At 39.3% G+C, this 27824-nt stretch overlaps 6 protein-coding genes and 1 long non-coding RNA gene across 14 annotated transcripts; 4 read left to right on the top strand and 3 right to left on the bottom strand.

Moving 5' to 3' along the window:
• Positions 1 to 4790: 4790 nt before the first annotated feature.
• On the bottom strand, positions 4791 to 9038 carry LOC106417651 (UPF0725 protein At5g63820-like). The gene is made up of 5 exons (XM_048745344.1): positions 8874 to 9038; positions 8618 to 8734; positions 5966 to 6155; positions 5635 to 5882; positions 4791 to 5551 (listed from the first exon to the last, which is right to left on the bottom strand). Exons 1-4 carry the CDS (start codon positions 9036 to 9038, stop codon positions 5725 to 5727), a joined length of 630 nt encoding a protein of 209 aa, XP_048601301.1. The 3' UTR covers positions 4791 to 5551; positions 5635 to 5724.
• On the top strand, positions 6215 to 7925 carry LOC125580607. 2 transcript variants are annotated; one of them, XR_007318342.1, is made up of 2 exons: positions 6215 to 7453; positions 7673 to 7925. It is a non-coding gene; the product is annotated as an uncharacterized LOC125580607 (long non-coding RNA). The 2 variants fall into 2 exon arrangements; XR_007318343.1 differs by having other exon boundaries at positions 7563 to 7925.
• A 163-nt stretch (positions 9039 to 9201) lies between the features above and the next one.
• On the top strand, positions 9202 to 10146 carry LOC111201640 (UPF0725 protein At4g29550-like). The gene is made up of 3 exons (XM_048745343.1): positions 9202 to 9306; positions 9379 to 9480; positions 9554 to 10146. Exons 1-3 carry the CDS (start codon positions 9253 to 9255, stop codon positions 10037 to 10039), a joined length of 642 nt encoding a protein of 213 aa, XP_048601300.1. The 5' UTR covers positions 9202 to 9252; the 3' UTR covers positions 10040 to 10146.
• An 8060-nt stretch (positions 10147 to 18206) lies between these two features.
• Positions 18207 to 22315, bottom strand: BNAC01G08520D (UPF0725 protein At4g29550). Of its 4 annotated transcripts, XM_048745341.1 has the most exons (11): positions 22098 to 22315; positions 21895 to 21999; positions 21661 to 21762; positions 21384 to 21588; positions 21193 to 21299; positions 20404 to 21089; positions 19669 to 19717; positions 19415 to 19591; positions 19274 to 19337; positions 18768 to 19156; positions 18207 to 18668 (listed from the first exon to the last, which is right to left on the bottom strand). In XM_048745341.1, exons 1-6 carry the CDS (start codon positions 22149 to 22151, stop codon positions 20754 to 20756), a joined length of 909 nt encoding a protein of 302 aa, XP_048601298.1. In that variant the 5' UTR covers positions 22152 to 22315; the 3' UTR covers positions 18207 to 18668; positions 18768 to 19156; positions 19274 to 19337; positions 19415 to 19591; positions 19669 to 19717; positions 20404 to 20753. The 4 variants fall into 4 exon arrangements, with proteins under 4 accessions (XP_048601298.1, XP_013714320.1, XP_013714321.1 ...); XM_013858866.3 differs by lacking the exons at positions 21193 to 21299; positions 21384 to 21588; positions 21661 to 21762; positions 21895 to 21999; positions 22098 to 22315 and having other exon boundaries at positions 20404 to 20505; XM_013858867.3 differs by lacking the exons at positions 20404 to 21089; positions 21193 to 21299; positions 21384 to 21588; ... (1 more) ...; positions 21895 to 21999; positions 22098 to 22315 and adding an exon at positions 20271 to 20362.
• Positions 22316 to 22346: 31 nt separating this feature from the next.
• LOC106418210 (UPF0725 protein At5g63820) lies at positions 22347 to 24475 on the top strand. 2 transcript variants are annotated; one of them, XM_013858870.3, is made up of 6 exons: positions 22347 to 22536; positions 22676 to 22792; positions 23260 to 23449; positions 23571 to 23689; positions 23815 to 23892; positions 23962 to 24475. In XM_013858870.3, the coding sequence occupies exons 1-6, from the start codon at positions 22420 to 22422 to the stop codon at positions 24190 to 24192; spliced, it is 852 nt and encodes a 283-aa protein (XP_013714324.2). In that variant the 5' UTR covers positions 22347 to 22419; the 3' UTR covers positions 24193 to 24475. The 2 variants fall into 2 exon arrangements, with proteins under 2 accessions (XP_013714324.2, XP_013714325.2); XM_013858871.3 differs by having other exon boundaries at positions 22391 to 22600.
• A 143-nt stretch (positions 24476 to 24618) lies between these two features.
• On the top strand, positions 24619 to 25958 carry LOC106418212 (UPF0725 protein At4g29550-like). Its single transcript, XM_022693860.2, has 6 exons — positions 24619 to 24657; positions 24748 to 24831; positions 24936 to 25037; positions 25124 to 25325; positions 25419 to 25525; positions 25620 to 25958. The coding sequence occupies exons 1-6, from the start codon at positions 24619 to 24621 to the stop codon at positions 25956 to 25958; spliced, it is 873 nt and encodes a 290-aa protein (XP_022549581.1).
• On the bottom strand, positions 25418 to 27426 carry LOC106418211. Of its 3 annotated transcripts, XM_048745345.1 has the most exons (5): positions 27318 to 27426; positions 26544 to 26593; positions 26345 to 26465; positions 26214 to 26293; positions 25418 to 26114 (listed from the first exon to the last, which is right to left on the bottom strand). In XM_048745345.1, the coding sequence occupies exons 2-5, from the start codon at positions 26577 to 26579 to the stop codon at positions 26094 to 26096; spliced, it is 258 nt and encodes an 85-aa protein (XP_048601302.1). In that variant the 5' UTR covers positions 26580 to 26593; positions 27318 to 27426; the 3' UTR covers positions 25418 to 26093. The 3 variants fall into 3 exon arrangements, with proteins under 3 accessions (XP_048601302.1, XP_013714326.1, XP_013714328.1); XM_013858872.3 differs by having other exon boundaries at positions 26214 to 26465; XM_013858874.3 differs by having other exon boundaries at positions 26214 to 26465; positions 27313 to 27420.
• Between the last annotated feature and the right edge of the window lie 398 nt (positions 27427 to 27824).

Below are 27824 nucleotides of genomic sequence, written 5' to 3'. Positions count from 1 at the left end.
GAAAAGTCCCATGGCCTTGGTACAACCGCCCATACTCTGCTGCCCGCTGGAAATGAGGCATTAGTACTTGACGCCTCACGGTCGTCTCCCGCATGTGGGCGTTCGGCTGCTCCACGAACCCCATTTCCTCCTCGTCTGGGAAGAGGGCAGGTACCATGTTACCCCACGTGTCACAGTAGGGCTTGCGAGCGTACGCCCTCGTCCCATTTGGTCCCTAGCGCAAGCGTCTTTCTCCGAACTCGTGATGCACTGGTGAAGACATCGTCTATAGTGATGCTTGCGCATTTGCATTAAATAATATCCCGGTGTAGTCCTTATCATCCATTTTTACCCCACGATGGGCCAATATCCCTAATAGTGCTTCCCATTTCTCCCCAAGCGATCCTCTAACATCCTTGTTAGCACCGGCCTTTTCGCTCCATGATGCTCCTCCATCATCATTTTTACCCCAAGATGATCCTTATTACCGTCAACCTTTTTACCCCATGAAGATCCTAGATCCTTATTGGTATATCCCATTTTGCTCCAAAGCGATCCTCCACCGTCCTTATTAGCATCCACCTTTTCGCTCCATGATGATCCTCCATCATCCTTTTTACCCCAAGACGATCCTTTTTACCCCAAGATGATCCTTATTACTGTCAACCTTTTTACCCCAAGATGATCCTTATTACTGTCAACCTTATAACCCCATGAAGGTCCTTAGCTCAATCCGCAATCCAGAATTGGTTTTTCCCCTTTGTCCAGCCCCCATGGTCACCCTCGGTTTCGCACCTTCCTTTCCTGGTGGCCCCACGCCAATGTGGTGGGGCCCGCGCCAATTTTTTTTTTTTTACATGGGAAACGAGTTTGACTGTAACATCAGAATGACACATCGCTATTTTTCTGCAGAGGTATCTCTTCTGTGGAGCTACACACGCCTCGGTCTTGCATCCGGCCCTCGTCCCTCGGCTTTCCCGGCCGGCGTGGTGCGGTGTTGCCGGCGAGACGGGTCACCTCAAGTTCGTATGCCCAACCTTCCATTCCTCCTTAGCCTGTCGTGCTAGGCAACTGATCTCTCTGTATACTTGTCTTACAACTCCTTGTTAACCCTTTCATGGGCCTCTAGAACTCCACCACATCGTGGTTCGAGGAATTTTTGTTGTTCTGATCTCGGCCGTAGCCTCTGCCTGTTCGAATTCTCTTTCAACACTGACTACAACGAGTCCAACAGAACCATAAGGGAAAAATGAACAATGGCGGAAACGCTGATCCCTTAAGTTAGTATTAAGGGACCTTAACCTGGCTCTGATACCAATTGTAACACCCGCCCCTTCCCCATTTCCAACCGGGGTTCCTGGGTGCGGGGTTGAGGACACACATGTCTACTTTCCTGACATCTCCGGGTGTACCGTTACTGGTCCCATGAGTTTCAAGTGCGTTTCCTTTCTTACCATTGATACTTCCACTTAAGGTTCTGTAAAAAGGGAGGGAAAAGAGGGGTGAGTAAAGATTACTCAGTGAGGCGATTCTAGACCAGTCTCCCCCATGAGCCTTTATACTGCTCAATGCGAAACGAGAACCGACTAGTCACTACACTCAGTTGGATTCAACTTAATTAACTTGTCACATTCGTTTCATTTCATCAAGTCAAGCAATGTAATGAACTCAGTCATCACTCAATTCACATAATTCGGTTTAAGACTCCAATCATCCTAGAACTCTAGGACCTACACAGCTCAAAGCGGTTCCCTCCACCCCTTGTTCTTGCTGCTTCTTGTGAAGTCACCTGCCCTGGTAGGCCCATCACCCAGTTCCTCGGGTGCGGGCCGCCTTTGCAGTGTATTACGACCCCTTCTTGCCAAGACTCGGCGTGACTCAATCTTACCGGCGCCTCTATTCTTAATCTGCCATTTTTATCGGATGCTATGGCCTCGCAACTCTGCCGTTTTTAAACGCTACGGCCACTGCGTTATCTTTCTTTCCACCCTCCCGAGTAATTTACTAATCAATCAGTTATCTTTCCTTTTTCTTTATTGTTTTCCTTTCATTTTCTTAGACTCAGTATTTCCTTCATTTAAGACGCCACCCGTTTTCGGTGTCTCACTCAATTCATTAAACAACCATTCACGGATGTCCTACCATTCATCTAATCAGACCGGTTAACGTTTACTATTATCCTAGGTTTAATTATTTCTAAGCATCCTGACTCTCAACCACAATCAAGAATATATCATCGACCAATCAATCATGAGACAATCCATTTTAAGTCCTTAATCAGTATGAGCGTTCTTATGCAGTATGATCTATCAACCTAGCATCAATCAGGATCTAAACAATCCTAGCTCCTCACTCAACAATAAAAAGGAGCATGAACAAGATCTGGGTAGAACACCTCACCTTAGCCTAGATCTGGATCTGAAATAGGAGACAAGAGAGATAAGAGGAACATGATCTTAATCAGCAACACCCCACGGCCACCACCACTCGCGGCTGCTCACGGCGAGGAGAGAGAGAGCCGGGAGAGAGAAGAGGGAGGGAGACGGCGCGAGAGGAGAGAGAGAAGAAGGTCTTGACGGCTAGAGTTTTCTTGTCTCCGGGAATCTCTGCAGAGCTTCACTCTGGAATTTCTGATGAGAGACAAGGGAGGTGGAGACTTGTATTTAAAGAGAAAGGCAAGGGAACCCTAGTGTTTTAATCCTAATGGGCTGCAGAACGGACCTTCCCTTTTAAACAACAAAAACTTTTTGGGCTTGAGTTTTGGGGTGTTACACGTATCGTCCCAACAATCATCCACAGCATCGTCACCTTTAAAAGAGTTCTCTGTAAACAGTTAGTTCTTTGTAAACCAGAACACAAGACAAATATTGGTGATATATTCTTACATTTGATTCTGCAGGCTAAGGTACTCCACATAACGGGACAGTTTAGAGAAGAATCATCGCATAACAAGGTCTGAAAAGAGAAGACCGAATCAGAGGCAGGATCCTTGGCGTCCAAAGTTACGTAGAAGTGGACGTCTGCAGTAGAGATAACATCATACTTTTCCCAGCGCACAAACTCGAAGTTTCTTCCCTGTCTCAAAGCAAAAAAACAATAGAATAAGGAATGAAGGCAACACTCAACACATCAAGTTGAAAATACATTTAAACAAACCCTAACCATTTTTAAAACTTAAAATCATGCAATCCACCATTTTAAAGAATGATTCCTTCTGAAAATTGTGGCAGTAGAGTCCAAGTCTACCATAAAGAGCGTCCCCAAGTAGACTTAATTAGTCTAGACGGATAGCTACAGTTATCCACATCAAAACCCTACAAAAACACGAAGAAAAAAGTATAGAAAAGATCATCAAATCATCCACTGGAAAATCCAAAAACGAACCTAGTAATCAAAATCGATATACATATATATACAAGCAACAACATGATAAAGAATTCGAAGAGAGATTACAATGGCCAACCCTTCTTTATTGAAATCGGGATGGTTTGGAACAACATCCAAACCGAACAACTTTAGCAGAGCCTTCCGCCTTCTTTTTTCCCTTCGCAATGACTCAAAATTCTCCATAACCTCCTCCAACTCTGACCAAGCTTGCCCTAATTCTCTCAAATCTCATTTCATTAAAAAAAAAAAGGTTAGATTCGATGCTTTAGCCACGTCGTTACGAAGTCATTTTAAATATATGAAAAAGAGTACAAAACAAAATAAACTTAGAACGTTTTCAGCCCACGCACCCGCTCAAAACAGTTGTGTTCTTCCTTCGGTCTGCTTCTCGAGGGATCTGAAAAGATAAGATAATTTGGTGATATGAGGGACGCGTCACCAGATTATGATCCTGAGTATGCCCGAATCGCAGCGGAGGTTCTCCGAATTTTCTTAATCATCTTCTTAAGGCCGTCGCTTCCTTTCATATATCACTAGTGCTTGGTTCTATAATATATTTTTTGATTATGTAGGTGAGAGGAGCAACCAGAAGATGAACAAACTGTCTCCTCCTATGATGATCCGGCTGATCGAGGGTGGTCCACATACCCAAGGTAGGAACTGAGATTTTGGGGTCTTCAAAACATTTTTTAAAAACTTTAGTAGTTTTTTTTTTCAATATTTAGTGGTCTATGTATGTAAAAATCTCCAAAAAGTTTGAGGGTCAAGGTTTAATAAATAGAATAGAACAAAATCTTATTATAACTATGTGTATTCAATTTTATAAGTATATGGTAGTTTTAACAAATTCAGAACATATTATATACAAAAATCTATGTTTTAATAGGTATTTAAGAAATTCGAATAAGTAATTTTAAACTTATAGAATTAATTAAAAAGAAGATGTGAAACTGAAGAAGGGCAAAATCAATTAATATGTAAATATCATAACCTACTGAATACTATGCTTATATACTTAATTTTATGGTTTGTTATCGTCATGTCGCCAAATTCCTCTTCTTAAAATCCTTTTAAGTCTTGGAAATCAAATATCTGTTGGTGATACAGTGACAGCTTTCATGAAATATAAAACCATGTATTTTCTAACATAAACACAAATTTTTTAGGATGGGAAAATCAAGTCGACAAAAAGAAACAAGTGTAATGTCATCTCAGATTTCAAAAGAATTAAACACAACATACTAAAATAGATTCAACATGAATCCAGAGGAAACTCAACACTCACATGGCAAGAACTGAAACCAAGCAAGATAAAAATAAACAAAAGTTTACACCAAAACAGCATCATGCATAAGGGTGAGTTGAGATCCTGAACGCTATAGAGCCTTCTATTCACCTCTTCATTGTGTGAAATCCCTAAATCATCACGTGGTTCACAATACTTTCTGAACAATGATAAGAAGGTAGTTTAGTAATACACAACTGGTGGCAATCTGATGATAAGTAATTTAGGCATCTTCAAAACAAAGAAGACTAGAAACTAAACAATATATGAAGAGAAACTCTAAGGGATAGAAGCAAATGAGATATTGACTGACCTTGATTCCAGCTTGTTGACATTTTTTTGATAGTCCAGTATCCGACCACTTTGCGTGATCGACTAGCCCACCGCAGCTTGTTGACATAGTAGAACTTAAATTCTTAGACCAAGATGACATGGATACTACAATGTATTGACAACCAATGCAATTCGTTCTCATACTAACTATGCATTGAAAACATAAATCTCTTCTTGACGATAATAATGATAGATCCTGCTCGTTCTAGTTCAAATAGTTTTAGTCAAACACAAGCCAAACACAACACAATGCATATATGTAACATGATAAAGTTAGTAATAGCGTTAATGATAGGTATTATAAAAGAGCAGATCCCTATCTGTCTTTTCTCTTTCAGTTCAATCTTCTGCTACAACTTCAAGATACATGTGTCCTGGCTTCCCATCCATGGTTTTCCTTATTATCGCTTTGTGATCACGTGCCCACTCTGAAGATTCACCATTATACTTGTAAATTACGTAGTAGATTGAATTTTGGGCTTTCAGCTTCTCATGGCCTTCATCTGTGTCTTCTTTAGTTACTACAACCACATTCTCGATCTCCAAGGGCGGGGGAGCAGTCAACACCTACAAAAGAAAAAAGTTCAACTTCTTTTCTTTTTTTTCTTTTTTTTTTTGGCAGAGAATCTCTCTCAAGGACAAGGACTTACGTTATTTGTTTTTGAGAAGAACGCAATTTCGGTGAATAGATGTAGCCAGTCATTACCTGCTTAGTTAACATGTCAGACAAGTTGCCTTCCTCAAGCTAACTCAAACAGTGGACATGATCTTATTCTTACCACATAATACTTTTTATTGTCACGTGCCAATTCTTCATCAGACAACCATTTGGGCATTGCACCTTTGTAGAAATCATCTACTGCCGTATCGTCCCAATGATCATCCACACGATCGTCACCTTTAAAAGAGTTCTCTATAAACCAGAACTCCCATCGATATATATATATATATAAACACTACAAAAACATCCATCGGTCTTACATTTGATTCTGCAAGCTAAGGTACTCCACATAACGGGACAGTCTGAAGAAGAATCTTCGTTTAACAAGGTTTGAAAAGAGAAGACCGAATCAGAGACAGGATCCTTGGCGTCCAAAGTTACATAGACGTAGTCGTATGCAGTGGAGATAACACTAAACTTTTCCCAGCGCACAAACTTGAAGTTTGTTCCCTGTCAAAAGCAAAAAAACAACTCATAAGTAAAAGGGAATCAAGGTTACACTCAAAACATCAAGTAGGAAAATACATTTAAACAACACTCACTACAAGAAATATTGGTTTTGATAGCAGTAGAGGATAGCGTTTTTTGTCTTTCTGCTATGGTTGACATACCCGTTTGTTTTAGATAGCGTTTGTATATTTTGAAACGCTATGACAGAATAGTATATTTGGAAACGTTATGATAGCGGATGTCTAATAGCAAAATAATTAAAACGCTATGTTTGGTTTATCTAATCTAAACCCTAAACAAGTTTTTAAACCCTAAACTCCAAGTATAAACCTTAAAAATCTTATATTCTCATACTATAACTTCAAATCTTGAATTTTAACTCAAATTTATTCTTCTTAAGTTTAATATATAACTTCCAAACACACAAACCTTAATTCCTCAATCAAACTCTATACCCTAAATCCTAACATGAAACATATATAAACCATGCATCCAATACATATAAATTTCAAATCTAAAATTTTATTAATCTAACAAATTTTAAATGTAAATCTTAATCACAAATCCTTATATAGTAACTATAACCCTTGTACTTTCAAAATGTTTAACCCTAAAATCATAACATAAAACACTTTACACAAACTAATTATAAAAACCCCATTATGCAGTTTTTGAAAATCATATAACCAGAAAAATCTAATCAAAATTTATATTTCATATGTTAAATTACAATATATAATCTTTACATTTAGGCAATTTATAAAACAATTAAAAAGAAATCTAAAAACAATTTTATTGCTTCTTTTTATGACCATTGATTGATTCTAATCTAAGGGCTGAGATTTTTCTTTTGTCTATCTCCAACCTTCTCTGTCATTGGTTAATTTTTTTTCTCAAAGATCACGGTTCTTAGCCATTGATGCAACGTAATCCAAAGGCCACAATTTAGTCTTTCTCTTTCTCACTTATCTTCCCTTATCTTCTCCTATACGACTTTTTATTTTGCTTTCTTCAGCAACAACATCGACAATTAATCCAATGAGGGCAAAGCAACTGGTTGTTGGACCACCATGGAAGAAGAGACGATGGCACCGGTCTGAGTTCGTCGCTGTCGTCACCGGTCTCGAACTCGGAGGGAGCATGGTGGTGCTTAGTAGCGAGGGTGATTTCTGAAACGGCGGCGGAGAGTGGAGGCGTGAAGAGTTCGAGGTGGTGATGAAGTTTTGTCAAAGCAAAGCCCTCGCAACATCGCAGTGCTCATCCTCTTGTCCGGTGACGTTTTAAAACTCCTGAAGCAGGTTCGATTGTTGTGACTCTCTCTCTCAGCATCTGTGTTTTCTTAATTTCTGGTATTGATTTTAGGGTTTTCAGATATGTTTATCCAATGATTCCTTTTTTTTTGGAAAGCCAATGTCAGGATTACACAGGTGAAGTTTGGATTGTTCTTTTAAGATGTATCCTCGGATTTGATTAGTGAATCACGTGTTCTGTTCTGAGACTTTCATTTGATTCTTAAGATGGCAAAGGAATCTAGCGGTGGTGGTGGAGGTGAAGCCGAGCAAGAAGAAGAAGAGAGGTGGAGAAAGAGAGACGACAAAGACACACAAGGAAGAAGAGGATACGGCAAGGTGGATGGGAGAAGACAACACATGCGGCTGAGAAGATTAGATTTAGGTTTATTTTTTAATCTGGGTTTAGGGTCTTTTTAATATTGGGTTTCGTTTTTGTAATACAATTTTAATTAATAAATTAATTTTAATTATAAATCAATTTTAATTTATAAATCAATTTTAATTTATAAATTGCTATTTCAATATATATTTTTTAAAATTTTTTTTATTATTTAATAAGATAATAATAACGAAAAAGAAACGCTATAAAAAATATTTAATTGCATACACAGAAGCGCTATAATATATAACAATAAGATAGCAGTGCAAAAAACCGCTATCTAATGTGTCTGACCTACTATGACGGGCGATGATACAACGCTTCATAAACCGCTATCGTATCGTTAGATAGCGTTTTTCGTCCGCTAATAAAAGTCTTTTTTCTTGTAGTGACTTAACCATTTTTAAAAACTCAAAATCATGCAATCCATTTTAAAAGAACGCGACACACGGTTTATAATTTTTTCACCTCATCATGTTCAATATATTAGCTGACAACAGGAAAACAAATTCATATAAAACAAATGGTATTAGGAAAACTCATGTTAGTATAATATCTTCAATCTTTTTACATATGAATTTAACTAAAATCTTAATGCCAATGTTTTACACAGCATAATAATGTATATGAAAATCCTAAATAAAGAAAAACTTAAAGACTGTTCTCCCCCCCCCCCCCCCCCCCCCCCCCCCCATTGTATAACATTGATCGACAGAGGTGAAAGTTTATTTACCCAACAACAATAATATTTTGCAGAGCAATGGAAAAAAAAAAAGACATGAAAACGATACCTTCTGAAAATTGTGGCAGTGGAGTCCAAGTTTACCATAAAGGGCGATGTCATAGTCATCGCCCCAAGTAGACTTAACTAGTCTAGACGGATAACAAGAGTTATTCACATCAAAACCCTACAAAAAAACACGAAGAAAAGTATCAACCTTCTTTCTTTTATTTTACACGAAGAGATCATCCACTGAAACGACCTGGTAATCAAAATCTGATATAACAAGCAGCAACATCATGATTACGAATTCGAAGAGAGATTACATCGGCCAACCCTTCTTTATTGAAATCGGGAACGTTTGGAACATCCAAACAGAAGAACTTAAGCTTAGCCTTCCGCCTTCTTTTTTCCCTTCGCAATAACTCAAAATCCTCCATAACCTCCTCCAACTCTCTTGCCAAGCTTGCCCTAATTATCTCAAATCTCATTTCAGAGAAAATTAATAAATACTTTCGTTCTATGCTTTAGCTACGTCAATACGACGTCATTTAAAATATATGAAAAGGAGAACAAAAAAAAAATTAAAAACTTAGACCGTTTTAGTCCCCACGCAAACGCTCAAACCAGTTGTTTTCTTCCTTCGGTCAGCTTATAGTGGGATCTGAAAAATTAGGGCTTGAAGAGATAATACAGTTTGGTGATATGGGGGACTCTTCGCCAGAATATGATCCTGATTATGCGCGATTCGCAACGGAGGTTCTCCGAATTTTCTTATAAATCATTTCTTTATAGTGCTTGGTTCTATAATATATTCCTTTGGTTATGTAGATCCGAGCGCTATTGAAGGAGAACGGAGAAGATAAACAAACGTTCTCCTCCTCCTATGATCCGGCTGATGGAGGGTGGTCCACATACGTTACAGATGCCAACGTACGTAACATCTTGAGTTTTGTTCATTTCTCCTCTCACGTACCTGACTTTTGTTTTTATAATTCACTATTAGGCTTTCTTTGCAGGTAGAAGAATAAAACCTAAAGCATGGCGCGTTCATTATGACAGAGGCCTCTGCGCTAGACTGGCACTTTACTGTTACAATCTTCAGAATGGCACAGCTTACGATTTTCAGGTTATCATTCAGATACATGAGCAGAATCGCCTTTCCTTCACCAAGTCTTTCATAACATTTGACGCCGTTAATCCATCCGACCCTACTTCTCCCCTCACTTTCGAGACTTGCGTTAAGCATATAGATGATCAAGTTACACACGTCCCCAATTTGTGGTGGGAGACTCACATTTGCAGGGTGGAAGGTAGTGATGAGGCTGATTATGAGTGGAACGATGGAGCAGTAAATGATTATTACAAAGGTGAAATGCCTAAATGGCTGTCTGATGAAAATCAGCAACTATGCTATGTGGTAAACTCTTTTGCTTTGCGTTTAGTAGTCAATTCATATATGCACAAAATCATTCATGTGTTCCATTGTTGACTATTGGGTGTGTGGATCCATAGGTTAAACAATCTGTTGGGAAAAATTACCCAATATCGATGAGATGAAAATGGGATTTAGACAACTAAGAGATTTAAGAAGAAGACTCTTTATAATTTTGGAAAGGGTTTACTACAAAGATTTTGTTTTTGGAAACTCTCTCTTACAAATATTTTCTCTCTTTGTTTTCTCTCTACTTAGATGATTACAAATGGTGCTAAGCACCCCTATTTATACAAGTGAAGAAGCAAACTCTAACATGTTCTAGATTTCTCTAAATTATTATCTTATTTCAAAATATCTAACATTAATTATTCTACTCCATAACTTTCTCTCTTCTTCTCCATAATTCTAGATAATTCTTCCTCATTGTGCTCTTCTTTTGGGCTTTTAATATGGACCATGATTTTTGTGTTTTGGGGTAATGGAGGAAAAAACCAACAAATCTCCCCCTTTCCGACTTAGCCCGAAACCATTGTCATTCCGATGCCTTTGCAGCAATCTTCAAACTTCTTGATCGGTAATACCTTGGTCATAAAGTCTGACCAGTTTTCGTCGGTGTGTACCTTTGTGAGATGTATGAGCTTCTCTTCCAGAACTTCTCGGATCCAGTGATGTCGGATATCAATGTGCTTTGAGCGAGAGTGAAACGTTGGATTCTTTGCTAAGTGAATAGCACTTTGGTTGTCACATAGCATGTTGTACTTGTCTTGCTTTACTCCCAGCTCAAGCAAGAAGTTCTTCATCCATAGCATCTCCTTGCACGCTTCCGTTGCTGCGATGTACTCTGCTTCCGTGGTGGATAAGGAAACACACTTTTGTAATTTCGATTGCCAGGAAACAGCTCCCCCTGCAAAGGTAGTCACAAATCCTGATGTCGATTTCCTTGAATCTTTATCACCAGCCCAATCTGCATCGGTGTAACCGTTCAGCTCTAGTTTTTCATTGCCAAAACATAGACACTTCTTCGTTGTGCCTCGTAAATAGCGTAGGATCCACTTAACTGCTTTCCAATGCTCCTTTCCTAGATTCGCTAGAAAGCGACTAACAACTCCTACAGCATAGGCAATATCGGGTCTGGTGCACACCATAGCATACATGAGACTGCCCACTGCTGATGCATATGGGGTAGTCTTCATTTCCTCTTTCTCCTTCTCACTTGTTGGACTTTGCTTCGAACTTAGCTTGAAATGTCCACCAAGTGGAGTGCTCACCGGCTTTGCTTTGTGCATGTTGAATCTCTCCAACACCCTTTCAACATATCGTTCTTGGGACAACCATAAAAGCTTCTTTGGCCTATCCCGAGTGATCTTCATTCCAAGAATCTGTCTCGCTTGCCCCAGATCTTTCATCGCAAAGGACTCTCCTAAGTCTTTCTTCAATGCGGCTATTTTGTTGCAATCTTGGCCCACAATCAACATATCGTCAACATATAGTAATAATATGAGAAAGTCGCCGCTTTCGTACCTCTTTATAAAAACGCAATGATCGTTCTTGGTTTTCTTGAAGTTGTGATCCACCATGAAGGAGTCAAACTTCTTGTACCATTGTCTTGGGGCTTGCTTGAGGCCATAAAGACTTTTCTTTAGTCGGCACACCAAGTCTTCTTTTCCTGGAACCTTGAATCCTTCAGGTTGCTCCATATAGATCTCCTCCTCGAGTTCACCATGTAGAAAGGTCGTCTTGACATCGAGTTGTTCAATCTCCAAGTCTAGAACCGCTGCTAGACCAAGAACCACTCGGATAGACGACATCTTCACCACTGGAGAGAATATTTCTTCAAAATCTATGCCTTTCTTTTGGTTGAATCCTTTCACAACCAATCGAGCTTTGTATCTTGGATTTGAGCTTCTATCTTCATACTTCAACCTGTACACCCACTTGTTCTTCAAGGCTCTCTTTCCTTTTGGTAGCTTCATCAGCTCATAAGTGTGATTATCATGCAAGGATTGCATTTCATCATGCATAGCTTCAACCCACTCATCTCTATGAGTGTCTCCTATGGCCTCCTCATAGCTTTGAGGCTCCCCCTCATCTGTAAGATTAACGTACTCATCTCGATAATATCTTACAGATGGTCTTGTCTCTCTTCCAGACCTTCTTGGCTCATGTTCTTCCTCTGCCTCTACTTGAACTTCTTCTTCACCTTCATCACCATTCGGATCCATGATTGGATCCCCTTCGCCATCATCTCCAATCACTTGTTCATGATCTTGAGGCTTATGAGAATCTTCATTCCTTACAACCCTTAGCTTTGGTTTCTTTGATTTGTTGATGTCTTCTATTGTTTGATCTTCGAAGAAAACAACATCTCTGCTCCGGATAACTATTCTGTTAACCGGATCCCAAAGCCGATAGCCGAATTCGTCTTTTGGTGATCCAAGATAAATGCACTCTTTAGTCTTAGAGTCTAGCTTGGCTCGTTCATCCTTAGGTATATGGACAAACGCTCTGCAACCAAACACCTTCAAATGGTTGTAAGAGACCTTCTTACCCGACCAAACTTCCTCCGGGACATCGCCTTCCAAAGGAACTGATGGTGTAAGATTTATGACGTCCACTGCAGTCTTTATGGCTTCTCCCCAAAATGGTTTGGGTAGTTTAGCGTGAGAGAGCATGCACCGAACTCTTTCTGTGATCGTTCGATTCATTCTTTCGGCTAGCCCGTTCAGTTGTGGCGTCTTTGGTGGTGTCTTCTCCATTCTAATTCCATGAGCTTTGCAAAATGCTTCAAAGGGACCTCGATACTCTCCACCATTATCAGATCGAACGCACTTGAGTTTTTGACCCGTACTTCGCTCTGCTTGGGCTACAAATTCCTTGAAAGCATCAATAACTTGACCTTTTGACTTCAAAAGGTATACCCATACCTTCCTTGAATGGTCATCAATAAAGGTGACGAAATATGATGCCCCTCCATTGGATTTCTTAGACATGGAGCATACGTCAGTATGCACAAGATCAAGAATATGATTTCTTCTCATAGGCATAAACGATCTTCGGAAAGCGACCCTATGTTGTTTTCCGGCTAAGCAATCATGACATGGTGAGAGAGAAATACCTTTCATATCAGGAAGAAGTTTCTTGCGAGAAAGCATATTTAAACCTTTCTCACTCATATGCCCGAGTCTTCGGTGCCATATATCGATGTCATCACTTGCGACATTTAATTCTTCCTTGCAAAGCTTGGCTTGAGTCACGTATAATGAGCCTTCTTTTCTTCCTCGAGCCATGATCAAACTTCTTTTGGTTAACTTCCATTTGCCACCACCAAAATGACTGTCCAAGCCGACATCATCGAGCTTTCCGGTTGATATGAGATTGAGTCGCATGTCGGGAACATGTCTCACATCCTTGAGAACTATCTTACATCCAGTGTTTGATGTAAGAATAACATCCCCCTTTCCAATAATCTTGCTTCTTCCTTGATTTCCCATTTGAACATTACCAAAGTCACCACTTTGATAGGTTGTGAAGAAGCTTCCATGAGGGGTGACGTGAAAAGAAGCACCAGAATCAACGATCCATGAGCTATCATCAGAGCTAAGATTACATTCTCCAACGAGATATAATTCTTCGCTCTGGTCTTCCACAATGGTGGTAGTCTTGTCTTCATGCTTCTTTGTAGGATTGAACCGGTCTGGTTTGATATTACCGGCTTGTTTGTCTTTCTTGAGAAACCGACATTCCGACTTCATGTGACCCGGTTTGCCACAGTAATAGCAAGTAACTCTCAGACGTGACTTAGATCTTCCTCGAGATTGGTCTCGTCCTCTGCTTCTGTTTTGGCCACGAGTCTCTTCTCTACCTCGTCTATCAACAATGTTAGCTTCTGAATAAGAACTCGAACCTGGCTCCTTCCTGCGAACTTCTTCGTTTAGAAGGCTATCAGTGACGGTGTCCATGGTAAGCTTTCCCTCCGGTGCTGAATTGCTTAGAGTGACAACTAGTGTGTCCCAACTTTCCGGTAGTGAACTAAGGAGTAAAAGGGCTTGCATTTCGTCTTCAACCTTCATATCAACTTTGTTTAGCTGATTTACGATCCCCTTGAAATTGTTCAAGTGCTCCATCATGCTCTGGCCATCCTTGTACTCCAACTTTACCAACCGTCGAACAAGAAGAGCTTTGTTTCGAGGTGTTTTCTTTTGAATCATGGATTCAAGTTTTGCCCATAATTCAAAAGCATTTGTGTAGGTAGAAACATGTTCAAAGAGAGATCGGTCAATGTACTTACGGATTACAGCAACCGCCTTCCGGTTTAGTATTTCCCATGTTTTGTCATCCTTTCCTTCCGGCTTCTCCTTCATGATGATGGGTTCATGCAAATCCTTACAATAAAGGTGATCTTCCATCATCGGTTTCCAATAAGAGTAGTTGTCCGTCGTGAGTTTGAACATGTCACCTTCAACGGTAACGGTAGCCTCCATCTTGAATCTCACGGGTCTTGATGTTATGTTTGAGCCTAGCTCTGATACCACTTTTTGGGAAAAATTACCCAATATCGATGAGATGAAAATGAGATTTAGACAACTAAGAGATTTAAGAAGAAGACTCTTTATAATTTTGGAAAGGGTTTACTACAAAGATTTTGTTTTTGGAAACTCTCTCTTACAAATATTTTCTCTCTTTGTTTTCTCTCTACTTAGATGATTACAAATGGTGCTAAGCACCCCTATTTATACAAGTGGAGAAGCAAACTCTAACATGTTCTAGATTTCTCTAAATTATTATCTTATTTCAAAATATCTAACATTAATTATTCTACTCCATAACTTTCTCTCTTCTTCTCCATAATTCTAGATAATTCTTCCTCATTGTGCTCTTCTTTTGGGTTCTTAATATGGACCATGATTTTTGTGTTTTGGGGTAATGGAGGAAAAAACCAACACAATCAGAGCTTCGTGACGAGAAAAACGGTTGGCTGACTCTCTTAACTGAGTTTGCCTTCTTCACGAAATGGAATGGACCGCTCAGTCCGGGAGAGATCGAGGATTGCCGACCTTTGATTACTCAACATGTGGTTGTGGAAACTCTTGATGAAGAAGGTGAGAAAGAGCCGAGTGATAAGCTCAATGCGGCCAATGCAGTCTTCTACATAACTTTGAGTGCGTGGAGGATCCAACAATAGGTCGTTATAGGGCGGTTGTACGGAAGACGATGGATGGGAAACCTGGGCACATGCGCCTCGAGGTTACGTGTTCGAAAGTCTGATCCCAAATGAAACGGAGGAATCGGAGGTAAAATTTCAGTATCTTGTTAAAATTCACAAGACTTTCAACTTGGAAAAATCTCTAGGATATTAATAAGTATTATTAATGTATGATATAATCGAACTAATACATCAGAATTATGTTGTGAAATTTGCGTTGTTCAATAGGAAAAGTTGCACTAAGGCCTTACTTGATGATTTCAGAGCACAGTTCCTGTTTAGTTTGATTCCTCATGAATTTACGAAACCACTTCATTGCGTCTTTCACATTCCATATGTAGGCATTTAACTAAACATTTTTTCATTCCAAATTGTTTGTAGTTGATGATTTAAACGGACCTTGGAAGTTTGTGTTTTCACTATCATCGAATTTAATTACCTTAACACAAAAACAAACCCCTAAAAGATAGCTGAGTTACAAGAAAACCTAGTTAGAAAAATAAGGAGTAGAACAACGCCCACAATATCAAAGAGCATTGTATGAAAACACCATACGATATGGGGAGTAATGCAGGTGTTACGCTAGTGGTAGTAAGACACAAAACTTTGTAAGCAAACAAGTGGGATTTTCCTATTCTTCTTAGGGATCATAAATGTCATCTTCTCTTGGTGTTTAAACTGGTATAACATGTAAGGCCCTGTTCGTTTGTACATTTGGAAGATGCATCCAGATGGTCCATCTAGATGTCTTATCTAGATGTTCCATCTGGGTGTTGTTCGTTTCTTTATTTCGTCCATGCATCCAGATGAATCATCTGAATGCAACTATGTTCGTTTGCTTTTCATTTTTTAACTTTCATCTGCATCCAGGTGGACTTGTTAATAAAATAACTAAAATATAATTTTTTGCGTTTCGACGGAAAAATAACATTTTTACCGTTTTGGCGAAAAATATTTTTGCGGTTTTTGAGAAAAAAATGTGTTTTTGGCGAAAAAGTATATTTTCGTGGTTTCGGCGGAAAATACGTTTTTATGGGTTTGGCATAAAAATACGTTTTGCGGTTTGGACGGGAAAAGTGTATTTTTGCGGTTTTGGCGGGAAAAGTGTTTCGACGAGAAAAGTTTTTTTTCACGATTTTGACGGGAAAGTTTTTTTTCGTGATTTTGGCGGGAAAAGCTTTTTCGCGATTTTGGTGGGAAAATTGCGTTTTCCAGTTTTGGCTGGAAATTGTGTTTTTCTGGTTTTGACGGGAAAATGCTTTTTTCCAGCTTTGGCGGGAAAATTCCATTTTCTGGTTTTGGCGGAAAAATTCTGATTTCCGATTTTGGCGGAAAAATTTCGTTTTCCGATTTTGGCGGAAAAATTGTGTTTTTCGGTTTTGGCGGGAAAATTGTGTTTTTCTAGTTTTGGCGAGAAAATGCGTTTTTTCGGTTTTGGCGGGAAAATTCTGTTTTCGGTTTTGGCGGGAAAATTGTGTTTTCGGTTTTGGCGGGAAAATTGTGTTTTCCAGTTTTGGCGGGAAAATTGTGTTTTTCTGGTTTTGGCGGGAAAATACATTTTTCCGGTTTTGGCGGAAAAATGTTTTTTTTCCAGTTTTGGCGGGAAAAATCTGTTTTCCGACTTTGGGGGGAAAATTTGTTTTCCGGTTTTGGCAGGAAAATTGTGTTTTTAAGTTTTGGCGGGAAAATTCTGTTTTTCGGTTTTGGCAGGAAAATTGCGTTTTCCGGTTTTGGCGAAAAAATTATGTTTTCCGGTTTTGGTGGGAAATTCTGTTCTCCGGTTTTGGCGGAAAAATTGTGTTTCCGGTTTTGGAGGGAAAATTGCGTTTTTCTGGTTTTGGCGGGAAAATTGCATTTTTCCGATTTTGGCGAGAAAATGATTTTTGCGGTTTTGGCCGGAAAATACTTTTTGGTGTTTTGGCGGGAATATGCATTTTTTGGGTTTTGGCGGGGGAAATGCGTTTTTGGGGGGTTTGGCGGGAAAATGCGTTTTTTAGGTTTTGACGGGAAAATGCGTTTTTCGGTTTTGATCGAAAAGTGCGATTTTACTGGTTTGACTGAAAAATGTGTTTTTATGGAAATGTGCATTTTGCGTTTTTTTGCGGAAAAACGCATCTTGCGGTTTTAGAGGGAATGTGTGTTTTTCAGTTTTTGCGAGAAAATGTATTTTTTAGTTATAGCGGAAAAATGTATATGCAAGAAAATATAATTTACGGTTTGAAAATAATATTTTGATTTTAAAAAGTCATTTTTGTCATTAATTATTTTGAACTGAACTAGATGCATCTGCATCCAGATGCACCATCAAGACTCACCTTCATTTGGATGACAATTTGAGATGAGTTTTTTAAAATTCAGCTCGGTGATCTATCTGGATGTAGTATTATAATGCACAAAACGAACATCGATTTGCATCTTTACCCAGATGGACCACCTGGGTGAGCAAACGAACAGGGCTTAATTAGACAATCTTTCCACATTTTCTAAAGTCAATTTTATCACTTCAACCAGATCCCCATCCACTATCATAGTAGTCAATTCATATATGCACAAAATCATTCATGTGTTCCATTGTTGACTATTGGGTGTGTGGATCCATAGGTTAAACAATCAGAGCTTCGTGACGAGAAAAACGGTTGGCTGACTCTCTTAACTGAGTTTGCCTTCTTCACGAAATGGAATGGACCGCTCAGTCCGGGAGAGATCGAGGATTGCCGACCTTTGATTACTCAACATGTGGTTGTGGAAACTCTTGATGAAGAAGGTGAGAAAGAGCCGAGTGATAAGCTCAATGCGGCCAATGCAGTCTTCTACATAACTTTTGAGTGCGTGGAGGATCCAACAATAGGTCGTTATAGGGCGGTTGTACGGAAGACGATGGATGGGAAACCTGGGCACATGCGCCTCGAGGTTACGTGTTCGAAAGTCTGATCTCGAGAAACGGAGGAATCGGAGATCAAGTTTCAGAATCAGACTTTCAACTGGAAAAATCTCGACAATAATGTATGATCAAACTGATACATCAGAATTATGTTATGAATATTAACACAAAAAACCCTTAGAAAAGTTCCAGAATAACATGCAAACTTCAAGGTTCTCAAATTTAGGAAATACAAGAAAATCCATTACAAAAACTAGTTTAGAAAAATAAGCAGTAGAACACGTCGTCGACAATATCACAGAGAACTGTATGAAAACACCATATGGGGAGTAGTGTGGATGTTATGGTCATAGTAAGATGCAGAATTTTGTAAGCAAACAAGTGGGATTTTCCAGTTCTTCGAAGGGATCATTAGTTTCATCCTCTCTTGGTGTCTGGACTAGCATCACATCTAGCAAGACACGCAATTCTTTCAATCTTTTGTAAGGGAAGTTTACCACCGCAACCAGCTCCTCATCCACTATGTCAGTAGCATAAATCATCACATCTCTAAGTCCCACGTACTTAGACTCAAAATACTTTGGTCCACGATAAATTTCCTATGAAAGAGGAGAATAAGAAAATTAAATTATACCTTATACATAGAACACGATATATACCTATAAGACAATTTAAATTTAACAAAGAGCAACACTTACATTTCCAACGATGTCAATATCTGGCTCAAATACATGCAACTGAGCCGCAACAGGTATCATTCTCAATGCGGACAAAGCAGCGCTCAGTCTTTTTGTTGGTCTCAAGTCTCCTACCATGCGGAAGAGTGAAAGGCCCGTTGGTTTGCAAATATCCCTACATCCTGCATATTTCCAATCTTGTTCTCTGGGTAAGTTATTTTTCAATCCATACTTCAGCCCATCCAGTACACTAAGAGGTTTGCAACAAGTACGCTGATGTTTTATCTGCGCCTTTTTCGGGCGAGGAGCGAAATCAAGCATATATTGGGCTGAGTAATCAGTTAAGATGCTCTCCGGTCTATGTTTTACAATACTCAACAACTTCGCTGCTATGACAGCCCAAACTATTTCTGCAGAGATATGCGAAAGAGTCAAAAAAGAAAAGATGCGTCTGCAAAGATATGCACGTATATGTATATGCATCCAATGTGTGACTGTGAAGAAAAAGTTTTTAAGAGACAATTTACCATGTTCTTCATCATATTGCAAAACAGCGTACTGTTTGTCCAAAGTTATCTTTTCCCTCCGACTCTGCAATCGAAACTCACTATTAGTGTGCAAAACAACTCTGATTAACCATCGAAAAACAATTATATATAAAAAAGTACCTGTTTTTTAATCCAAATTGCATAATTTGTGAACTTGGTATTAACGAGTTGGATGCCGGAGTCTGGTATTGTGCGTAAAATAGGCAAAAGTTTAGACATGATTTCCGGGTCAGTTTTATTTATCAACTTCATATAGTTGTAGAAATCATCGGATATGGCTGGTACAGTGTGGCGGTGCTGCATAAAGAAGATAAGAAGTTTAGACCTGATTTCAGGCTCAGTTTACTCTATCAATGATTCTCTCTTGGACGTACCCGTGTTAACTCTGGGACCAAATGAAAATCAGCCATGGTTATAGATTTCCTGCAGTGCATCGTATAAAGGTAAGAGATATATAAGAACAACAGAGAGAGAACTAATGACTCCCAGAAAATGCTTGCAGATACAATGACAAGCTACATGTAGCAAATTCAAGCCAATCTAAAAGCATCTCTTTACTGATGAGATTGAATCAGTTGTTGTAAAGTGAATAACTCAACGTTCAAATTCAAGCCAATCTAAAAGTAACTTTATATAGAGCAACATACTGAACTGAATGTTAAGCTCTTTAAGCTAATATAGTGATGATCACAGTTACAGAGGAGGCAGTCATGTAGCTCAACAAGCAAAATAGATGGTAATGCATTTACGAAAAAAAAAACTAGATCGTGCGGCAAAAAAGAAACGAGATCAATATATCGTAACCTAGACAGCCGTAGTTTAATTTTGACACTCCACTCACAGATGGAGTAACAATCACAGATACAACAATTCAAGCCTCATAAAACCCTAATTTCCTAAGATTGATGCATAGTTTAACAAATAGGAACAATCCACAGCCTTAGGCTACGCTGAAGAAAAAGAAGACAGTAAATACGCTCAAGCAAACGAGGGTCTCGATTTTCAAGATAATTTTTCTTTTTCTTTTCCGACTAAATGCACACGAAAAGATCTAGAATTCTTATAATCCTTAGAGACACTAGAAGATCTAGAGAGAGAGAGTTTCTTACACGACGACGATTCTCTGCTTCTGATTCTCCTTCTTACTCGACGCGCTAGAGGAAAAGAACATCCAACCGGGGATCTATCTCACTTTATTGACCGGGCTAAAACCCAACCCGTATCTTCAGAGCCCAATGATGATTAAAACTACACAACAGGCCCAACATTGTTGGCGAATCGGTTTAATAAACCAATTTTTTTTTCTTCTGGATAATTGTTTGTTCTTTATCGGCTAATTTATAGATTAAACATCCTAAAAAGAGTTGTTACAACATTTCATGGAGACAACATATAAAGAAGCATGCTTAGCTAATTAATATTGTCGAGAATATTCCGACAAGATAGTGAAATTTTGATCTCAGACTTTCGAACACGTAACCTCGAGGCGCATGTGCCCAGGTTTCCCATCCATCGTCTTCCGTACAACCGCCCTGTAACGACCTTTCGTTGGATCCTCCACGCACTCAAAAGATATGTAGAAGATTGCATTGGCCGCATTGATCACTTTATCACTCGACTGCTCTTTCTCAGCTTCTTCATCAAGAGTTTCCACAACCACTTCTTGAGTAATCAAAGGTCGGCAATCCTCAATCTCTCCCGGACTGAGAGGTCCATTCCATTTCGTGAAGAAGGCAAACTCGGTTAAGAGAGTCAGCCAACCGTTTTTCTGGTCATGAAGCTCTGATTGTTTAACCTATATATGGATCCACACACCCAATGAAAAACAAACAATGGAAACATGAATGATTTTGTGCATTATAATTATATGATTTTGCTACTAGACAGAAGAGTGTTACCACATAGCATCGTTGCTGATCTTCATCAGACAGCCATTTGGGCATTTCACCTTTGTAACAATCATTTACGGCTCCATCGTCCCACTCATAATCAGCCTCTTCGCTACCTTTTAACCACACACACAGAAAAACTTTATGATAATGGCAGAGGAACCCCATTCAATAAGCTATTAATTAGAAAGATTGTATACCTTCCACCCTGCAAATGTGAGTCTCCCACCACAAATTGGGGACGTGTGTAACTTGATCATCTATATGCTTAACGCAAGTCTCGAAAGTGATTGGAGAAGAATGGTGGGCTGGATTCACCGCCTCAAATGTTATGAAAGACTTGGTGAAGGAACGGTGAGTCTGCTCATGTAGCTGACTGATAAACCAAAAATCGTAAACTGTGCCCTGAGAAAGAAACGGGAAAGCGGTGATAAGTTGAGAAGGCATGCGTATTTAAAATAGGGAAACAAAAAAAACCTTCTGAAGATTGTAACAGTAGAGTGCAAGTCTAGCGCAGAGGCCCCTGTCATAATAAAAGCGCCATGCTTTAGGTTTTATCCTCCTACCTGCAAAAAAAGCCTATACGCACAAACACAACTATATCAGCAGCACCCACAGAAAGAAAATAGACAAACGGATTATATAAATACACACAAGTTAAGTGTTGTGAGAAGAGATGAAGAAAGGAAGACAAGTCAAGATGGTACGTACTTTGGCATCTGTAACGTATGTGGACCACCCACGATCAGCGGGATCATCATCATCGGAGAATGAATTTTGTTCATCTTCTCCGAGCTCCTTCAATTCCGCCCGCACCTACAAAAACCAAGGAATGTATTATAGAACCAAGCACTTGCGATGAAAGGAAGCTACAGGCAGGCCTAAAGAAGATGATTAAAGAAAATTCGGAGAACCTCCGCTGCGATTCGGGCATACTCTGGATCATATTCTGGCGACGAATCCCCCATTTTCACCCTAATTTTTCAGATCGACCGACTACTACTACGGCAATATGATAAAGAACAACAAATGGGTCGCAAATGGGCCACCACTCTGTGGACTTAGACCCCTAGATTTATGGGCTTTTACAATTTTGTTTCGGTATTCTGTTTTCTGTAGACCTACAAAACGACGTCGTATTAACCCGTACCTTGTCACCTAAAGTTAGTTCTCTCTCTCTCTCATATATCCAGAAATTTTTTGTGAGATCTGGGGAAGAGTTGGTTGGAGGAGGTTATGGAGGATTTTGAGTTATTGCGAAGGGAGAAAAGAAGGCGGAAGGCTAAGCTAAAGTTCTTCGGTTTGGATGTTGTTCCAAACGTTCCCGATTTCAATAAAGAAGGGTTGGCCGATGTAATCTCTCTTCGAATTCGTAATCATGATGTTGCTGCTTGTTATATCAGATTTTGATTACCAGGTCGTTTCAGTGGATGATCTCTTCGTGTAAAATAAAAGAAAGAAGGTTGATACTTTTCTTCGTGTTTTTTTGTAGGGTTTTGATGTGAATAACTCTTGTTATCCGTCTAGACTAGTTAAGTCTACTTGGGGCGATGACTATGACATCGCCCTTTATGGTAGACTTGGACTCCACTGCCACAATTTTCAGAAGGTATCGTTTTCATGTCTTTTTTTTTTCCATTGCTCTGCAAAATATTATTGTTGTTGGGTAAATAAACTTTCACCTCTGTCGATCAATGTTATACAATGCGGGGGGGGAGAACAGTCTTTAAGTTTTTCTTTATTTAGGATTTTCATATACATTATTATGCTGTGTAAAACATTGGCATTAAGATTTTAGTTAAATTCATATGTTAAAAGATTGAAGATATTATACTAACATGAGTTTTCCTACTACCATTTGTTTTACCTATATGAGTTTGTTTTTTCGTTGTCAGCTGATATATTGAACATGATGAGGTGAATAAATTATAATGTCGCATTCTTTTAAAATGGTGGATTGCATGATTTTGAGTTTTAAAAATGGTTAAGTGTTGTTTAAATGTATTTTCCTACTTGATGTGTTGAGTGTAACCTTGATTCCCTTTTTCTTATGAGTTGTTTTTTTGCTTTTGACAGGGAACAAACTTCAAGTTTGTGCGCTGGGAAAAGTATAGTGTTATCTCTACTGCATACGACTACGTCTATGTAACTTTGGACGCCAAGGATCCTGTCTCTGACTCGGTCTTCTCTTTTCAGACCTTGTTAAACGAAGATTCTTCTCCAGACCGTCCTGTTATGTGGACTACCTTAGCCTGCAGAATCAAATGTAAGATTATATCACCAACATTCGTGGTCTGTGATGGATATTGTCTAAGTCTTTATATATATCGCTTGGAGTTCTGGTTTAATTTAAGAGAACTAACTGTTTATAGAGAACTCTTTTATAGGTGAAAATGCTGCGGATGATCATTGGGACGATAAGGCAGTAGATGATTTCTACAAAGATGGAATACCCAAATGGTCGTCTGATGAAGAATTGTCTCGTGGCAAGAAAAATTATTATGTGGTAAGATCATATCCACTGTTTGAAACTGCAACTTCTTTTTTTTTCTTTTTAGCTTGAGAAGGCAACTTGTCTGACATGTTAACTAGGCAGGTAACATACATTCTGTTCTGTTGATCTCATCACAGGTGCAAGAATCAGAGTTGCAGGAGAATGATTGGCTGTATCTATTCACCGAAATTGCGTTCTACTCAAAAACAAATAACGTAAGTCCTTGAGAGAGATTCTCTGCCAAAAAAAAGAAAGAAAATAACTTGAACCTTTTTCTTTTGTAGGTGTTGACTGCTCCCCCACCCTTGGAGATTGAGAAGGTGGTTGTAGTAACTAAAGAAGACACAGAAGAAGGCCATGAGAAGCTGAAAGCCCATAATGCAATCTTCTACGTAAGTTACAAGTATAATGGTGAATCTTCAGAATGGGCGGGTGATCACAGCGCGGTAATAAGGAAAACCAGGGATGGCAAGCCAGGACATATGTATATTGAAGTTGCAGCAACAGCAGATTGAACTGAAGAAGAAGAAAAGATTGATAGGGATCTGCTCTTTTACAATACCTATCATTAACGCTATTAAGCTGAAGAAAAAGAACAATAGACAGAACTGCGGATCTACTCGTTTATAATTTCTAAGGCTATTTACTAATTCTGTCATGATATGTTAAATGTTTTATGTTGTGTTTGTCTAAAACTATTTGGACTAGAACGAGTTGGATCTATTATCATCGTTAAGGAGAGATTTCTGTTTGTAATGCAATAATTAGTATGAGAACGAATGGTTCATTGATCTGTTATGACTTATGTCTAATCATTGATGTTCGCTCCCTAAGGCTGCACACTTTTTTTAAAGCATCTGCAAGCAGAATGAATGGTAACTTCTTTCAGTTTCGTATTCATTTTTCCTTATTTGTTCAACCCATTATGTGAATACTCAATAATGTACTATGATCCTGAGTATGCCCGAATCGCAGCGGAGGTTCTCTGAATACAGGCCGCAGCTTCCTTTCATAGCTAATGATCGGTTCTCATATATTACGTGGTTATGTAAGTCCGAGCGGAATTGAAGGAGCTCGGAGAAGATGAACAAAATTCCTTCTCCGATGATGATCCAGCTGACCGAGGGTGGTCCACATACGTTACAGATGCCAACGTAACTTCTTTCTCTCCCTTTCTTCATGTCTTATCTTACGTGACTTGTGTATTTATAATGCATCCTTTCTGTGGCGATGTTAATTTAGTTGTGATTGTGCGTAGGCTTTTTTTGCAGGTAGGAGGATAAAACCTAAAGCATGGCGGTTTTATTATGACAGAGGCCTCTGCGCTAGACTTGCACTCTACTGTTACAATCTTCAGAAGGTTATTTTTTTCCTATTTTATTACACGAACACTATCTAAACTTATCACCTAAGTTAAGCTTTCCAGTTACTTTCTCATCTCTCTAGGGCACAGCTTGCGATTTTCGGTTTATCAGTCAGTTACATGAGCAGACTCACCTTTACTTCACCAAGTCTTTCGTAACATTTGAGGCCGTTAATCCAGCCGACCGTTCTCCACTGACTTTCGAGACTTGTGTTAAGCATAACGATGATCAAGTTACACACGTCCCAAATTTGTGGTGGGAGACGCACATTTGCAGGGTGGAAGGTAAAAAAAAGTGTCTAAAAAGGTATCCGTATAGGTTATTGATGGGAGTTGCTCTGCCATATTATCATAAGTTTTTCTTTGTGTGGTTAAAAGGTAGCGAAGAGGCTGATTATGAGTGGAACGATGGAGCAGTACATGATTATTACAAAGGTGAAATGCCTAAATGGCTGTCTGATGACCGTCAGCAACGATGCTATGTGGTAACTCTTCTGTCTTGTAGTCAATTCATATAAAGCACAAAACCATTCATGTTTCCATTGTTTTTTTTTACTATTGGGTGTGTGGATCCATTAGGTTGAACAATCAGAGCTTCATGACGAGAAAAACGGGTGGCTGCCTCTCTTAACCGAGTTTGCCTTCTTCACGAAATGGAATGGACCGCTCAGTCCGGGAGAGATTGAAGATTGCCGACCCTTGATTACTCAACATGTGGTTGTGGAAACCCTTGATGAGAAAGAGCCGAGTGATAAGCTCAATGCGGCCAATGCAGTCTTCTATATATCTTTTGAGTGCGTGGAGGATCCAACAATAGGTCGTTACAGGGCGGTCATACGGAAGACGATGGATGGGAAACCGGGGCACATGAGCCTCGAGGTTACGTGTTGGAGGTTTGCAACAAGTACGCTACGGTAAGAGGTTTGCAACAAGTATGCTGATGTTTTCTCTGAGTCTTTCCCGGGCGAGGAGCGAAGTCAAGTATATACTGGGCTGAGTAGTTAGTGAAGATGCTCTTCGGTCTATGTTTTACAACACTGAACAACTTGGCTGCTATGACAGCCCAAACTGTTTCTGCACAGATATGTCAAAGAGTCGGAAAAGAAAAGATGCATGAGCAAAGATATACACGTATTTGTATGCATCCAATGTGAACATTAAGAGACAATTTACCATGATCTTCATCATACTGCAAAACAGCATACTGTTCTTCCAACTTTCTCTCGTCCCTTCGAATCTGCAATTGAAACTCACTATTAGTGTGCAAAACAACTCTGTAGTCTTGGTATTAACGAGTTGGATACCGGAGTCTGGTATTGTGCGTAGAATAGGCAAAAGTTTAGACATGATTTCAGGCTCAGTTTTCTTTATCAGCTTCATATAGTTGTAGAAATCATCGGAGATGGTTGGTACAGTGTGGCGGTGCTGCATAACCAGTGAGAACATAAGAAGCAGACTAAAATGAATGTGTAACGAATAATGATTCTCTCTTGGACGACGTACCCGTGTTAACGCTGGGTGTAAATGAGAATCAGCCATGTTTACAGATTTTTCTGCAGTGCATCGTGTTTAAAGGTAAGAGATATATAAAAGGACAACAACAGAAAGAGAACACACTTTCTAATGACTCCCAGTAAATGTAACCAGAAAATGCCTTGCATAAATTCAGATGCGATAAACAGGCTATAAGTAGCAAATCTAAAAGCATCTCTTTACTGATGAGATTGAATCAGTTGTTGTAAAGTGAATAACTCAACGTTCAAATTCAAGCCAATCTAAAAGTAACTTTATGTAGAGCAACATACTGAACTGAATGTTAAGCTCTTTAAGCTAATATAGTGATGATCACAGTTACAGAGGAGGCAGTCATGTAGCTCAACAAGCAAAATAGATGGTAATGCATTTACGAAAAAAAAAAACTAGATCGTGCGGCAAAAAAGAAACGAGATCAATATATCGTAACCTAGACAGCCGTAGTTTAATTTTGACACTCCACTCACAGATGGAGTAACAATCACAGATACAACAATTCAAGCCTCATAAAACCCTAATTTCCTAAGATTGATGCATAGTTTAACAAATAGGAACAATCCACAGCCTTAGGCTACGCCGAAGAGAAAGGATACAGTAAATGAGCGCTAGATGAACACGAAAAGATAATTTTTTCTTTTCTTTTCTTTTCTTTTACGACTAAATGAACACGAAAAGATCTAGGATTCATATAATCGTTATAGATACTCGAAGATCTAGAGAGAGAGAGAGAGTTCCGTTCCTTACACAAGCGACGGACGATTCACAGCTTCGTTTCTTCTTCTGATTCTCCTTTCTCGAATTAGCCGGAACCGAGACGCGCTAGAGGAAAACAATATCCATCCGGATCTATCTCACTTTACTTACCGGGTTAAGACCCAAAACCCGTATTTTCAGAGCCCATGATGATTATTATTAAAAGACTAAAACTACACTACCGGCCCAACATTGTTGGCGATACCGAATAATAAACCAAAGTATTATTGTTTTTTCTTTATCGGCTAACTTATAGATTAAACATCAATTATCTGGAATAGCTGATCAAAGAGAGAGAGAAAAGAGAGAGAGAGATTTCCGGCCGACGGCGAGGCTCTCTGAGCCACCGTCGGTCCGGTTGTGGAGTTCTTTTTTTCGTTTTAGCATCTGGCTTTTGTTCGGGGTCTCTTGATCTACATAGGTTTCGGCGTCGCACCTCTCTATGGTGGTCGTCCGACTTGTTTCTGGGAAGGGGTGGCTTTTCCAGCACCTTCTTCG

This window comes from Brassica napus, chromosome C1 (genome assembly GCF_020379485.1).
Source record: "Brassica napus cultivar Da-Ae chromosome C1, Da-Ae, whole genome shotgun sequence".
Taxonomy (NCBI): domain Eukaryota; kingdom Viridiplantae; phylum Streptophyta; class Magnoliopsida; order Brassicales; family Brassicaceae; genus Brassica; species Brassica napus.
Note: the sequence above shows the minus strand (reverse complement) of the source record. Positions and strands in the feature narration are given on the sequence as shown.

Coding starts and splice junctions, on each gene's coding strand:
- LOC106417651 (XM_048745344.1), bottom strand. CDS start 9,038: ATGAGATTTGAGATAATTAGGGCAAGCTTGGCAAGAGAGTTGGAGGAG. Junction 8,735..8,873: donor ATAAAGAAGGGTTGGCCGAT/GTAATCTCTCTT, acceptor GTTTTTTTGTAG/GGTTTTGATGTGAATAACTC. Junction 6,156..8,617: donor ACTGCCACAATTTTCAGAAG/GTATCGTTTTCA, acceptor TGCTTTTGACAG/GGAACAAACTTCAAGTTTGT.
- LOC111201640 (XM_048745343.1), top strand. CDS start 9,253: ATGGGGGACTCTTCGCCAGAATATGATCCTGATTATGCGCGATTCGCA. Junction 9,307..9,378: donor ATGCGCGATTCGCAACGGAG/GTTCTCCGAATT, acceptor TTGGTTATGTAG/ATCCGAGCGCTATTGAAGGA. Junction 9,481..9,553: donor CATACGTTACAGATGCCAAC/GTACGTAACATC, acceptor ATTCACTATTAG/GCTTTCTTTGCAGGTAGAAG.
- BNAC01G08520D (XM_013858866.3), bottom strand. CDS start 20,465: ATGTTCTTTTCCTCTAGCGCGTCGAGTAAGAAGGAGAATCAGAAGCAG. Junction 19,338..19,414: donor CAATTTGGATTAAAAAACAG/GTACTTTTTTAT, acceptor TTTCGATTGCAG/AGTCGGAGGGAAAAGATAAC. Junction 19,157..19,273: donor GCAATATGATGAAGAACATG/GTAAATTGTCTC, acceptor ATATCTCTGCAG/AAATAGTTTGGGCTGTCATA.
- LOC106418210 (XM_013858870.3), top strand. CDS start 22,420: ATGGAGGATTTTGAGTTATTGCGAAGGGAGAAAAGAAGGCGGAAGGCT. Junction 22,537..22,675: donor ATAAAGAAGGGTTGGCCGAT/GTAATCTCTCTT, acceptor GTTTTTTTGTAG/GGTTTTGATGTGAATAACTC. Junction 23,893..23,961: donor TCTACTCAAAAACAAATAAC/GTAAGTCCTTGA, acceptor TTTCTTTTGTAG/GTGTTGACTGCTCCCCCACC.
- LOC106418212 (XM_022693860.2), top strand. CDS start 24,619: ATGTACTATGATCCTGAGTATGCCCGAATCGCAGCGGAG. Junction 24,658..24,747: donor ATGCCCGAATCGCAGCGGAG/GTTCTCTGAATA, acceptor GCGGAATTGAAG/GAGCTCGGAGAAGATGAACA. Junction 24,832..24,935: donor CATACGTTACAGATGCCAAC/GTAACTTCTTTC, acceptor GATTGTGCGTAG/GCTTTTTTTGCAGGTAGGAG.
- LOC106418211 (XM_013858872.3), bottom strand. CDS start 26,579: ATGGCTGATTCTCATTTACACCCAGCGTTAACACGG. Junction 26,466..26,543: donor TACACCCAGCGTTAACACGG/GTACGTCGTCCA, acceptor CTGGTTATGCAG/CACCGCCACACTGTACCAAC. Junction 26,115..26,213: donor GCAGTATGATGAAGATCATG/GTAAATTGTCTC, acceptor ATATCTGTGCAG/AAACAGTTTGGGCTGTCATA.